This window comes from Salvia miltiorrhiza, chromosome 2, assembly GCF_028751815.1.
Source record: "Salvia miltiorrhiza cultivar Shanhuang (shh) chromosome 2, IMPLAD_Smil_shh, whole genome shotgun sequence".
Taxonomy (NCBI): Eukaryota; Viridiplantae; Streptophyta; class Magnoliopsida; order Lamiales; family Lamiaceae; genus Salvia; species Salvia miltiorrhiza.
The window spans coordinates 68,671,251-68,684,586 of NC_080388.1; the positions used below are offsets into that span (position 1 = coordinate 68,671,251).

Consider the following 13,336-nt stretch of genomic DNA (forward strand, 5'->3'; position numbering starts at 1 on the left):
GTAGATGCTTGAACCAAAAGTATAAAATTCAGGCCCAATAGGTGTTGATGAGTAGTTATTAAGTGTAGAAGGATCTAGGGTAATTATGGGTCTATACTACTTGCATGCTAAAACAGTGTCTTAATTTTTTAAATATAGTTTATATATAATTTGCAAACTATTATACATAAAGATGAATTTATCCATTACATCGAAGATAATTGTTGTGGATTTTCGTAAACTTAATAAACATGATAAAGAAGAAGAAATGTCGATAATATTGTTAATCGAAAGCCCATATACATAGTGACATAGTGTTGAGTATAGCATGATTAACCAATTCTATTTGTAACTCTACTTTTAATTTGAACGTTTAAAAAAAATATATCTTTTTTGTTTTACATATCAACAACTGAATAATGAGTCACCTAGCCAAGATTTACATTATTCAATGTAAAATTTGCACAAAACCCCATAAACCTTAAGAATTCATAAGATGACTAACTTATCACAAAATTCAGTAAGGTAGGATATAAATCGCATTATCTAAGATTGAAAGTTAAAAAATGAAAACATAAGTTGAGAACATTTTCATTAAAATGTTGAAAGTCAGAAACATTAATTACAGCTAACACTATTTTTTAAATACAATCCAACTTTTCAGAAGTAAAAAATCACATTATTTTTGGAAAATGTCTTAATTACATTCAAATTCAACGCAAGTGCACCTATTTTTCTTCACATGTCAAACCAACTTGCTCATCAGTAATGTTTCACCATTTGATCACTAATTCGAACAACAACCGAATTTTCTGCAACAATCTGTGTCACTGCAACATCACATATATTTAATAAAGATATCCAGATGTCCAAAAATACTAGAAAACACGAGATCATTTATGTAGCTGGTCGAACAGCATCAACGTATTTACGTTTGCTGGTAATCCAAGGCACCATCACTTTGGAAGGATCATTTGGTTAAATTTTTCCATGCAGAAAACTTGCAACATTGGCACGAAAATAAGAACTCCAGCAAAATCAGAAGATTCAGACCTAATAGCTACTAAAAGGCTAAAGTTAGATTATTTGAATTCCACCCACGACAAAGATGAATAGCTGTCCAACTGTACAAAGCTACATTAGATCAACGTAAAGCTTCACCCTGAAAGGGAAAATTCGTAGCAGAGCCTCGTGGCTGCAAAATTGAAGTATACTGGGCTGGAACTGTTGGATTGGAGTTGTATGGAACCACGTTATCTTGATACAATGCTTCTCTCTGTAGGGATAAATAAGTAGCCTGGACTTGTGGCTGCACAACGGATGTAGTATACGGTGTGAGAACTGCAGGCTTGGAGCTGTATGCAGCCACACTATCTTGATACTGTGGGCCTTGTGCAGCCACACTCTCTTGATACTGTGGGCCTTGTAAAGATGACTGATCATAAGGAACAGGCGCTCGTGTCATGACTGATGAAGCGCATTGAGCAGTAGCTACCAGATTAGAGTTGTATGCTGTCACACTACCTTGAAGTGATGCTTCTGTCGATATGGGAAAATAAGATTCATGGCCATGTTGCCAATAACCTGATGTATAATGGAGAGGAGCTGCTGGAGTGGAGCTATCTTGATATTGTCTGCCTAGTAAAGGCAAAACTGAGGGAGTGTTCTGATCTGTAGCTGTTGAGTTAGGATAGTATGAAGCCGGATTATCTTGATATGGTGATTCTCTTTGTAGAGGCAACTGATGATACTGCCCCCCAGAGATAGTGACTTCATCATGAGAAGCTCGCTGTTCCACAGTAGTGTACCTGCGACAGCAGTATTTCAGGGAACTTGTAGGAAACTTGTAGGAGATTTTTGATCATGATGGTTACCTATAGCATCTCTAGAACTCAATTGGTCAACAAAGATGAGTAACACATGCAAAAAAATTGCAGTAAAGGGAAAAGCGAATTCTGAAATTTGCTTATTGTCATGAGAAGCATAATTACCATGAACATTATGTATTTATGTTACATAAAAGACCACGTATGCAAAAATGAGAAAGAAAATGTAAAATGGATGTCTAAGTTAGCATATAACGTGAGAATCTTAATGTGATTACAGAATAAATACTACTAGAAAAGATCTATGAAGTCAGGAGAACTATGTCCAGTGTAAATTTTAATTCAATAAATATTTCAATTTCTTTCTTAACTGTATCGAGTTATTGAGCATTATTTATATTTTTATTAACTCTTTTTATAGTATGTTTCAAAGAATTATGTTATTTGTTGGACCTGCCTCTCCAACCAGCAAAAGTAAACGAGTCTGTTAGAGGAAAGTACCCTGAATAGGATGGCTCCTGCAATCGGTGGGCAACATCTGCGGCAAACAACGGTTGTTGAGGATAGGCAACATAACTACTGGCTGCTGGCAAACTTTGATGGTCCAAAGTTGGATATACATTTTCCACATTAGCTTCTCTTCTATGGGACCCATGCTCCGGATAAGTGATGTTGAGAACAGGTCGAGCCTCCACTGGCGGTAGAATGTTGTTATATTGCACCTGAGCTAAATAAGGAGCTTCCATCATAGGCAGTCTCCCTGTAAGCTTATGCTGATATTCCAATAGTGAAGGAGGAATTGCCCCCGGTCGAGGTTGCGGTGCAGGCTGGCATATAGATACAGCCAAAGGTTGCGGTGCAGGCTGGCTTATAGATGCAGGCTGTACCAGAGGTTGCGGTGCAGGCTGGCATATAGATGCAGCCAAAGGACTAAAAGCTGATATCAATTTTGTCACCTGCTTCCATTGATAAGTTTCTTCTTTAGCATACACAACAAAAAAAATAATGACAATGTACAGATCCAAATAAATTGAACTCCAGTGGATATGGAAGAGACAACTTACTTGCTTTACATCGAGTTCTTGCTTAAATTTTGCACCTGTATAGTTCTCCTTTATAACATACCTAAGGGAACTCTCAGGAATTGGAAGACATTCCTTGAAAATTTTGAATTTTACCTGAAAATGGAGATGATAGCAGCTCATATGACGAGGAAAAAGACTTCATCTCAACAATGAAAACAAGTTTGTGAAGGCGTGAAGTTACCTTCACCAAATCAGAAACATAGTTTAAGAAAAAAGTCTAGCCACCAAGATTATCAGTGGTACTAACTACTAACTAAAGAAATCAATAATTTAGGTTTACATTTTCTGCTTACATAATCATGAAGATCCCAAGTAGCTATTTCTAGCATCCTAAACCACTCAAGAGATGAAAAGAGAGGAAACTAGAACTTAATTTTTGGCAAACATCTACACCAAAATTATTAAATTAGATCTCAGCAGAAAGTAAACAATGTATTGTATGAGAAAAGTTCAGTTATTACTTGGACAAATCTCACAGGAGATATGCCTTCCAATTCTATGCAGTATTACATTTACATAGAACTATACTCTGCATCAAATACAATAAAAAGTGAAAAGAACTGTAACCTCTGTGTTTTGCCTTATCTTACGGCTTTAGGGTTGATTTTAGTATAAGATTACTGAAGTTATCTTTATAACTGAAAAAAAAAAAAAAAACAGATAGCAGCCTACAGTAGCACAGGACAAGATCTTGTAGTTTGCCACTTGTGAGTTCTAGGATAGGACAGCCAATGTAAAATAAAAAATGAAGCAAGGCATCAGAAAAGTGAGGCAACAATAACATATTTTACTCCCTCTTTGGGTGAGAATCAATTATTAAAGCTATACCTGAGCAGGGAATTTCCCTCCAAAAGCAGCAGGTTCCAAGTTAAGACCTCCATCAGAAGTTGCTTCATATACACCGTACAGAAGCTTTGACTTAAAATCAAACAAAAATAGCTTTGACCCAGGCTTTATCTTCTCCGCCGCTCCCTTTTGGCCCCATGGAAGTCCAAAGACACGGTATTGATAACATTGCAACTTTGTGGTCTGATTACAGAGGAATATAAAACCAGAAAGGCATTCAGTTGTTTCCCTTTCATTGTCTTCAGCTGAAGCTCCATTTTTGTGGCTTCCAGGGTCAGAAGCGTTAGCCTCAGTTGAGTAAGTAAGAGTAGCAGGAGCAGGGATCATAGTTTTTGCTGGACTGACCATGGGAACTGTAGAGTAAAGAGGAACACAAACATCAAGTAGCAAATAGGAATGTATTAATAACCAAAACTCCAAAACAATAGTAACCCCATAGAAGAGGAATCTTAAGCGACTTGAGCCGATATTCTCGCAAGTATAATCCTAGACAACCCCTCTCATAAGGAGATGAGGTTCCATTTATTCGTGAAGGCCGAGCCATCATCAGAAAACCCAAGACCAACTATGAATAGAAAACCAAATACTACTAGAACTAGAACAAAACTAAATAAGAGTCTGGCATCCTAGCTCATGCACTACCCCTGCACTTCCCTTTCTCTTTCATGGGGTGAAATGCCTATCTAAGATAACATTAACCTTTTTTATTTTACCAATTGGCTGTCCAATATTCTTGCCTTTCCATATGAGGAAGCTACGAGGGAACAAATAACCTACTATTAGCTGACATTGCTTGACAAAGACTCAAAGACTGAGTGCAATAGCAGTAACGCCCTCCGAATCATCATGACGATTACTGGGGTTTGGACATGGGATTGAAAATGTAAAACCCTCAGCATCATTACGATAACCAAAAGGAACGCAGCAGCACAATCAAACTGAGCAAGCTCATTCTTACAAGGTAATCATAAAGTTGCTTGAGCAGTAACACTATTGAAACTAAGCTTTCGCAAACTTCGTCACTAGCTATTGAGTATGCTAAATCAAATGTTATTTTGTGAGTTTTCAGCTAATTATGTAGCATTAGGACAAACAAAATATATACGATATGACAAAATGTAATTTTTCTTTTGTGGATCATTATTGTAAGTTCATCCCTTCAACTATATTTTTCTTGAAATTTAACTTGTATTTTCAGTCTAATTTCTCAATAAGTAATTAGCATTAATAACTGCATGCATCATCACAAATGATTATTTGTGATAACCTTCTTGGCTCTTTTTATATACTGCTAGTAACTCAAATTGTTATTTAAGTTCCCATAATGACTTTTATAACATCCCAATATGCAAATTTTATTTCTAATATGTTTGTTTCTACCTTGACCCACTGGAGTAGTAATCAGAACTGGAAGTCAGTTCATTAACCACATAACTAGTAAATGGTAACGGGCCATTTTAGAATGTCCAATTCTCAGTACCATTTGTGTAAGGTAGATTACACAGAAGTGAAACTTTACAGTTAGGAATTCAGGAAAGGGGTTCAGTCCCATTTAACTTTTAAGGCAAAACGAAAAGTCAATATATGGTTTCAAAATTTCCAGTACGTTGTTTGTGGGAAAATAATTTTGAAAGGGACTCCGAGAAGGCGAGAACCTTATGTTATACAGCATCCTTAGAATAGTGACTGACAGTTTTGTTTAAGTGGGTTATAAATTGAGTAACTATGGAGCTTGAATTTAAATATGTGAATCAAAAATAGTCCTGGGTTGTTTGCTATGAGATTGCAAAACAAGGCAATCAAAGTTATTGTTTTTTCTAATGCTACTGTGGATATAAAAACAGATGAAAGAAATAAGTGAATTAACAGATTCTCAAATGACCAGGCAAGGTATTGGCATAAATGAACATTTACATAGTAACTCCTGAACAATCGGTGGACCTCACGGCCAGACTATGATCTATTCCCACTCCCAAAAGTGTACACATGACTCATAAAATCATCTTAAAAATCTCGTGACTTCACATCTTGCCATCAATAGAAAGACACGTAGAAAACCAATCAAACCATGAACTCAGTTGATTACATGATTATTGCAAACTTCATGACATTTTACTCTATTCAAGAATATTTCCATACTAAACTTCTGAATGACATTCCATTCGTATGCCCATTCTTCACTATAAGGTCTTCAAGAGCCAAATTTGGTACAAAACAGAACATATGCTTACTCAGAGCCTTGCAAATAATTTTATGAAGTGAATATCCATGAAATCGAGAGAGAAAAAAACCAGGGATTCCCGAAGTCCTAGCCCTTTGCCTAACTGTCAACAAGAAAGACTAATGGCATCGATCGAAAGTCAAGCCAACATTAAACTGTTCCATATGACTAAAACTAAAAGATATGGTTAAACCCTACTCACTTAACTAAGTTCCACTCCGTAAAAAGAGAACTCACGTGCCAACAACATAATAAGCGAAAACCCGAAAACAGAAAGAAAAAACCTAGAAATTCGGATACATACACATTTCCGACGACCTACAGAAACAAATTGGTGAATTACTGGGAAAAGTTATGGAATTCAAACCTTGCTAAGGAAATTTCGGTGGGTTAAGATGGAATTCTTTCTGCAGAATACAAAGATCAGTGGATTCTCTTTGTTTTCTGTCAAATGAAGTTAGAATCACACGGGGAAAAATCAAATTACTTACATCGAACTGTGGCAAGTTTGCTGTCAAATCGCGTCAAGAAGCACACAATTTCGCGCTCATCATGGTGCAAATTGAGTTTGTATTTATAATGCACGTGATTATAAGATTTTAAAGAAGGTTTTAACCGAACAAAAGTAAGAAAATTTATGCTACTCCCTCCGTCCCACTGCATCCGAGACTCTTTCTATTTTGGGCGTCCCACTGTAAGTGAGACTCTTTCCTTTTTGGGTAAAAGTTTTTCCCTTTAAACACCTTTTCACTTTTTCACCTACACACAAAATACACCTTTCTTAATTTCCGTGCTCAAAGAAAAGGTCTCACTTACAGTTGGACGGAGGGAGTACCATATATGGTTTCAATACTTATTTCAAGTGTATTCTCGTTGATGGATAAATTTAGCATAAAAAGTTGAGAGATAATAAAAATTTATGACTTCTCATTCCTTGTTTTCATTTGGGCGCGTTCTCTTTGGTTGTAAATTTATCATGGAAAAATGAAGGACCAGTCATAATATTATCCCTCCTTTGTAGTGTAAATGAGAAATTAGTAAGAATCAAGTAGGACATGTGGGAAAAGAAATGAAATATTTAAAGGTTGAAATTTTGTTTATCCTTCCCTTTCCCATGATAAATTTACAACCAAAGATAACGCACAAGTAATATTATGGATGGATAATGTTTTCAAGTGAAAAGAATGAATGGAAAATGGTGAATTTATTTTTATAGAAAATAAGGGAAAAGAAAAAAAATGAGCAAAAAAATAAGACATTTAAACGGATAAATTTTTATTATCCTTTTTTTTCATGATAAATTTATTCATAAAAAACAACACAAGACGACACATTGAGCGTAAATCAAATAAATCAATACTGAATGTGCGGTGAGTATTTTAGATCTTCTTTGATCATATTGATTGCATGATTATTATCTGTAACGGAATGGCATGCGAATTGTCGAGCTACATGAGGATCGGGAGAAAAATTAACACTGTCACTTTATTAGTTATTATGTGGTTTATTACTGTCAATTTTAATGAAATTATGAGTGATGCTCTCAACCTACCTACCAAATACGAACTCCTAGACGTGAATTCAAAACTTGAATATTATTCGTTCAAAAAAAAAAAACTTGAACTTTTTGTATAATAATGCATGGAGTTGATTATTCTCGTCGACTCAAATTTATACTCAAGATTTTTGTGGATCAAATCCTAGAGGCTATGCTCATAAATGACTTTGATCCATTAAAGTTTATAAGAGCGACGGCTGATTTCAGCAATGCTATTTTGTGTACATCCAATATTTCTGGTGTATGTCTTCAAGTTGGAGTTGGATTATACATTTCTATCTATTATTTAGATTCTTTTTTTCTGACAAATAACATGTTCTAGCAGTTAGTCAGAAGTTTAATTTAAATGGAAAGACTGATATCATGGACTGAAAGCTAGTTGGCTATTTTTCATGCACATGAATCATGATATGCAGTTCTAGCAATTTGTACAAAAATCATTTTTCATAAAACAATTTGAAGAGGAAACCTAAACTTTGTTTAGCTAATATTAGTACCCCAAATCATCATCACATATATATATCATTGCAAATCTGTTTCAAAGAAAGAATAGTGCAGCTCCCACACTATACGCTGCTTGCTTCACATGGTCATCATTTGACTATGAAGCTAAGAGCAAAAATATAATTTGACTAGCAGAGGCTATACAGATTTCTTTTTCGCAAAAACTGTGGTTTCTCAAAATATGTGATGCACCGAAAAATGTTGCCGCTGTCACCAGGGTACAAGCATGCAGCAGAACATAACGGAAGAGAGAAAAATTTCTTTGTAGTTTAAAGACATCTCACTTTTTGCAATTCTACTGCGAAGGAAGGCTTCCTACTTAAAGGGCCTTGTCAATTGTTGTATCACCATTACTTTCATGGACATCACCAACATCCACTTTGCTTTTCTTGGAATTATCTGCATTCTCTTCCCCGTCTGAGAGGCTAGGCGAACTACCCTTTCTCTTAAGAGGATTTTCATGCTGGCTTTCTGCTTCTTCATTTGATGGGTCGACTGTGTCATCCTTCCCCTTCTCGGAACTATTTTCCTCTGAGCCTTTAGCATCATCATTTCCATACATATTAAGCCCAGACTGTAGTTTCTCTATAACCTCCATGATTTCTCGGTTTACCTAAAATATCAGGAACGTTCCAACATTTTTTTACTATAGGCCCACATTGAAGCTTCAAGAAATGGTTTCAGAATGCACAGTTAGCATACCTGAGGACTTCGAAGGAATTCGGATATATCAGTCGGGCATGCAGGGCATTTCAGTACATTCTTCTTGGAACGAAGCCTTCGTCCATTGTGGCAGACCCTCTCTTGTGAAAATGATTGGCCTTCAAATGCATTTTCAAGACAAGACTTGCAAAAGTTATGAGCACAGGGAGTCGTCAAGGGTAGATTCATCACTTTTTCACATATGAGGCAGCGAAAACCTATAACAAACAGAAGAAAAAGGAAATAAATCATTGATCTCTAGTTCCCAACTTCTATATTGATATAGAATTATTGTCTTGTTGGTCATAATAAATACCGGATTTACTGGACCAAAAATGTGATTCGAAACTATGAAAAATCATCTAAATGGCCACCGGCCAAACTCATCTTTAGCAACAATATCATAAGCAAAACAATCTCGACTACAGTAACCATTATGACAGATGTTATTAGGTGCAATAAGCTGTAGAATTTCAAACCTTGTAGCAGCTTTTCACTCATTGAAATTGTTTGTGCTTTCCTGATCACCTTTCTTGCAATTGCCCTGTCTTCGGGATTCACATCGACCACTTTATCTTCACTACGAGGTGGTGGCTTATTCCATTTCCAACAACATTCTACCTCCTAAGATCAAAATCAAAGGGCAATAATTAGATAATTGTCAGTGTAAAATGATTGGAATTCCATGGACTAAGCAATGAGTTTCTACAGGAAATAGAAAAGAGTGAAGGTGAACAAAAAGGATGCATAGCATGTACATAATGGGCCAAGATGGGGATTTATACTTCAAATGGATTTAAATAACTGCTTGACTGCTTTGCAACTTCAATTATTCATTATCAGCAAGCCATAGAGAGATTTTTTTAATAGTTTATTCCATGTATTCTTCACTTTGTAATACACTTGCTAAAAGTGAAAGTCTTAAGAGATCAATGACATCAATATAAAATGACAACTACTTACGTCATAATCCCACGAAGGACTTTCTTTCCTTTCAAAAAGATCGAGAGCCTCTCTAAGCTCAGCAATGACTGGCATATTCCGAGGGCGATCTCCATGCTCATCACTGAAACAAAGTGATGAAAAAATTGAAACAACAGTCCTCTTAGATTAAATCATAAATAAGATCAGGTGTTAACAAATACCTTGTCCACGGTGCAGGCTCATTATCACATCTTACAAGTAAATATCTGCAAACAATGAACCCCTGAGAGTAAAAAAAAGTAAAATAATCAGAAAATGCTTAGACAAAATGCTAAGAGGGAAAGTCTGCATTACGACAAAATGGCATACTTGTATTCCTGCTTTTCTCCAACACTTTTCTACTCTATAGATCCCATCATACCGGTAACCTTGCTCTGGGGCATAAGGAGAACGCTTGTCCTTCTCTGATCTGTTCAATTAAAAAAAGAAGGGGAGGGGCAATGACTATAGTGTTCAGATTTGTCAAAAACACTTTCCCACTCTCATTGAAGTTGTTTATAACTAAATAGTCTTTCCAAAATCAGCATAGTTTGGCCTAGAGCCATATCAATCATGTAGGTAACTCAAAATTTAAGTTGTTAGTGATTTAGAGTTATCAACAAGCAGTTGCTAAAGTCCATGGGTAGATACAAGCTTTACACATCCACAAACCACAGAAAAAGTTATTGGGGACTCAAATGGTACTACTCTACTATGATGTCAAAACAAAACAAAAAAACAGCTAAGCATGAAGTATTGTTCTTAACTTTAAATATTTCTAGCTGGTTTTATGAATTTGGACTCATTAGGATATTAACAATCATAAAATAACAGAATAATCTAGCAAGCTAATCAAACAAGATTTCAGCAATCATTTTCAGTAAATACTCCATAAGTACTTGTCTCTATGTTTCATCAGGACGCAAAGGCGTATATTTAATGCTTAGCATTTAATATTAGGGGTGAGCATAACTGAACCGGCACTACAAAACTGCACTGAACCGATAGGTTTTGGCTGCTTTGGTTACGGAAATTAAAAATCATTTTTTCAGTCGGTTAGAATCAATAGCTACAAAGTTGAAAATTGAGCTTTAAAGTCGATATACAAACATAAAGTAGGTAATGTATTAGGCTTGACGTGGGATGCTACTAAATATATATGAGAAACATAATGCGTATAAGAGTACGTTTATTGAAATTGGTTGACTTTGGCAATTTGAATTATTGACTTATTTGCCAAAACTTAAAGATGCTCTAGCTCTAAATCTTCATAGAAATTAATCATGTAAGTAGTTGTTCTTCAATTCAATGTTTAGAATCTTAGAGTTCCATATATTTCTATAGAGAATGGATTTGATCCTTAACATTAAAGAGATGAGAATAAAAGAGTCTAACACAACTCTTATGGTGCTGAGCTTTCTCAATAAATAGGCAATAAATGCACATCAAATACAGGTGTATAAAGCATACAATTATCACCTGATGACACGAACCGGATAACCTTTCACACAGCTGACTCGCAAAGCCTGATTACCTTCCGCAAACTCCTGATCAAATGAGTGCTCCTTGTTAGTGCGTTTATTTCCATCTAAAGCTTTCCCACCACTGCAATAAAAAGAAAGCCAAAAAAATAGTAAAACCAATGCCTTGACTTACTAAGGAAGATTAGGCAGTTAGTGATGAAATTAAAACCAATGTCCTCTACGTATAAAGAAAATATTAGGCAGTTATCACGAAGATTACAATTATCAGTCACAGAGATGGAAAAATATGCAAAGTGCTGCATGCATTACATGGTAGCTACAGGAGGGTAGCAATTGTACTTCAATTGTATTTACAAGAAAGCAAAAGAAAAAAGTAGTTTTCATTTTCTATGGTGGAAGATAAACAGAAAAGAGTAGAATAGGTTGGAACTTTGTGGGGTAAGCACACTAGGAGAATCCATGTGAATTACCAAAAAGGCATATGAAGCTTGAGAATCAATGTAACTCTTCCCAAGGAAAAGAAATTACAATCATAGTAACAATAAACTTATAGAGGAAACATGGCATATTTCATCAAACATAACATGACGTTAGCTAGCATGGGGCCAACGTCCATTCACCATATTACATATTTGACAAGCTTAAGATAAAATACAGAAAGCACAAGACAGAAATAAAAACAGTTAAAAGTATCGAGATAGTTGCCAAACGTTAATAACCTTCCAGTGTAGATAAACCATTCACCATGGTCTTCATCATCCTCATAACCTCCTGAAATTACAACTGATTGAGAGCCATAATGTGCCTTCCCACTAATGCCAGCTATAGGTGGATAGTGCACACCCCACTGCCTGGCTTCTATACGAAGTTTCCACGTTTCTCCAACAAGAACCCCCAGATTCCTCTCTGGATCATTTTCTGCCGTGATAGGTCCAAAGTGGTCTTTGGGGAGAGTTACAAAAATCCTCCCACTTGCAGCATTGGCCATTCCAGCTCTCTGTGCCCTTTCAGTAGTAAATGCCGTATCAGGACGATCCTGGTCATGTAAATAGCGATAAACAGTTTGGGGACCTCCAGAGGTGATTGTTCGCGACAACTTTGCCATTCTTATAGCTGCCACAAGGGTGGAGTTGATGTGCGGCCTGCTGGCCATTCTGTTTGGAATGTTGCTACGACACTTTATACAAGTACGCTTTCCCTGCTTGATCCACTTCTCAAAGCATTTCAAGCAAAAATTGTGCCCACATGGCGTCTGGAATTTTCAAACAAAACATCAACACCAGCAACATCACACAAAACACTTCAATTAAGATTCAACCTTCCTTGCATTCATTTTACATAGAATCGATGTATAAATATATAAACATAACATATATTCACATTTACAATATATACATGTATTAAAACACACACAAATATATGCGCCCATTAAACTCGAAATCCAGATAATTAAGCACACACACAAACACATATACCCCGATTTACATAGGATGAAATCATAATCGAAGCACAAATCAGTATATACTACTATAAATGACTTTTAATCCAAATGGCCAAAGTGAAAAATCCATACCGTAACGGGCCTTTCTGGAAGCTCCATGCAATAAGAACACTTAAAGCTCTCGCCGATCACTGCCAGAATATCACAAGAGTTCTCTTCTTTTACTCCAGAAGCTTCTCCACTTTCGATCTTCCCGCACATCAACTGCTGCCTTTTCCTCGCCTTTTCCACATCCGTCAAAGAATCATCGGCTTCGACCGCCCGGATTTTGGAAAACAGATCTTTCTTGTCCAAGTCAGTGGGCGCCGGAGCTCCGCCGAGCCCATCGCCGGAGCAGTCGGGGCACTCGAACCCTAGGGCGGAATTTTTTATCCCAGAAAGGCAGGCCACGTGCCATGGCGTGGCACACGTTCCGCAGCAGAGGGTGGCGTCCTCCGACGGCTTCTCTTTACAGAGCATGCAGACGCCGTCGCTATCGAGAGGGAGTTGGTGCGCCATTTTACAGACTGCCGCGATAGTTGTTGCTTGCCTGGAGAGAGAGAGTGAAACAACTGTCTTAAAGCGAGAAAGAGAATAAATTCGGGCGGGATTGCAGGATTTTGAATGTGGGCCAACGCCCAACGGGACGGAAACAAAAATTTAGTGGTATGTTTTTTTATTCTTCTGT

General features: G+C 36.6%; 3 protein-coding genes across 3 annotated transcripts in view; 1 reads left to right on the plus strand and 2 right to left on the minus strand.

Annotated features, from left to right (window-relative positions):
• Nucleotides 1-13,336, plus strand: part of LOC131008566 (uncharacterized) — a 590,934-nt gene that overhangs the window by 499,384 nt on the left and 78,214 nt on the right. The window lies entirely within an intron of this gene.
• LOC131008583 (uncharacterized) lies at nt 940-6,595 on the minus strand. Its single transcript, XM_057935514.1, has 5 exons — nt 6,449-6,595; nt 3,719-4,089; nt 2,870-2,983; nt 2,307-2,761; nt 940-1,787 (listed from the first exon to the last, which is right to left on the minus strand). Exons 2-5 carry the CDS (start codon nt 4,082-4,084, stop codon nt 1,124-1,126), a joined length of 1,599 nt encoding a protein of 532 aa, XP_057791497.1. The 5' UTR covers nt 4,085-4,089; nt 6,449-6,595; the 3' UTR covers nt 940-1,123.
• On the minus strand, nt 8,006-13,249 carry LOC131008577 (E3 ubiquitin-protein ligase ORTHRUS 2-like). Its single transcript, XM_057935506.1, has 9 exons — nt 12,742-13,249; nt 11,888-12,420; nt 11,164-11,289; nt 10,015-10,114; nt 9,867-9,928; nt 9,685-9,787; nt 9,201-9,345; nt 8,722-8,939; nt 8,006-8,632 (listed from the first exon to the last, which is right to left on the minus strand). Exons 1-9 carry the CDS (start codon nt 13,165-13,167, stop codon nt 8,339-8,341), a joined length of 2,007 nt encoding a protein of 668 aa, XP_057791489.1. The 5' UTR covers nt 13,168-13,249; the 3' UTR covers nt 8,006-8,338.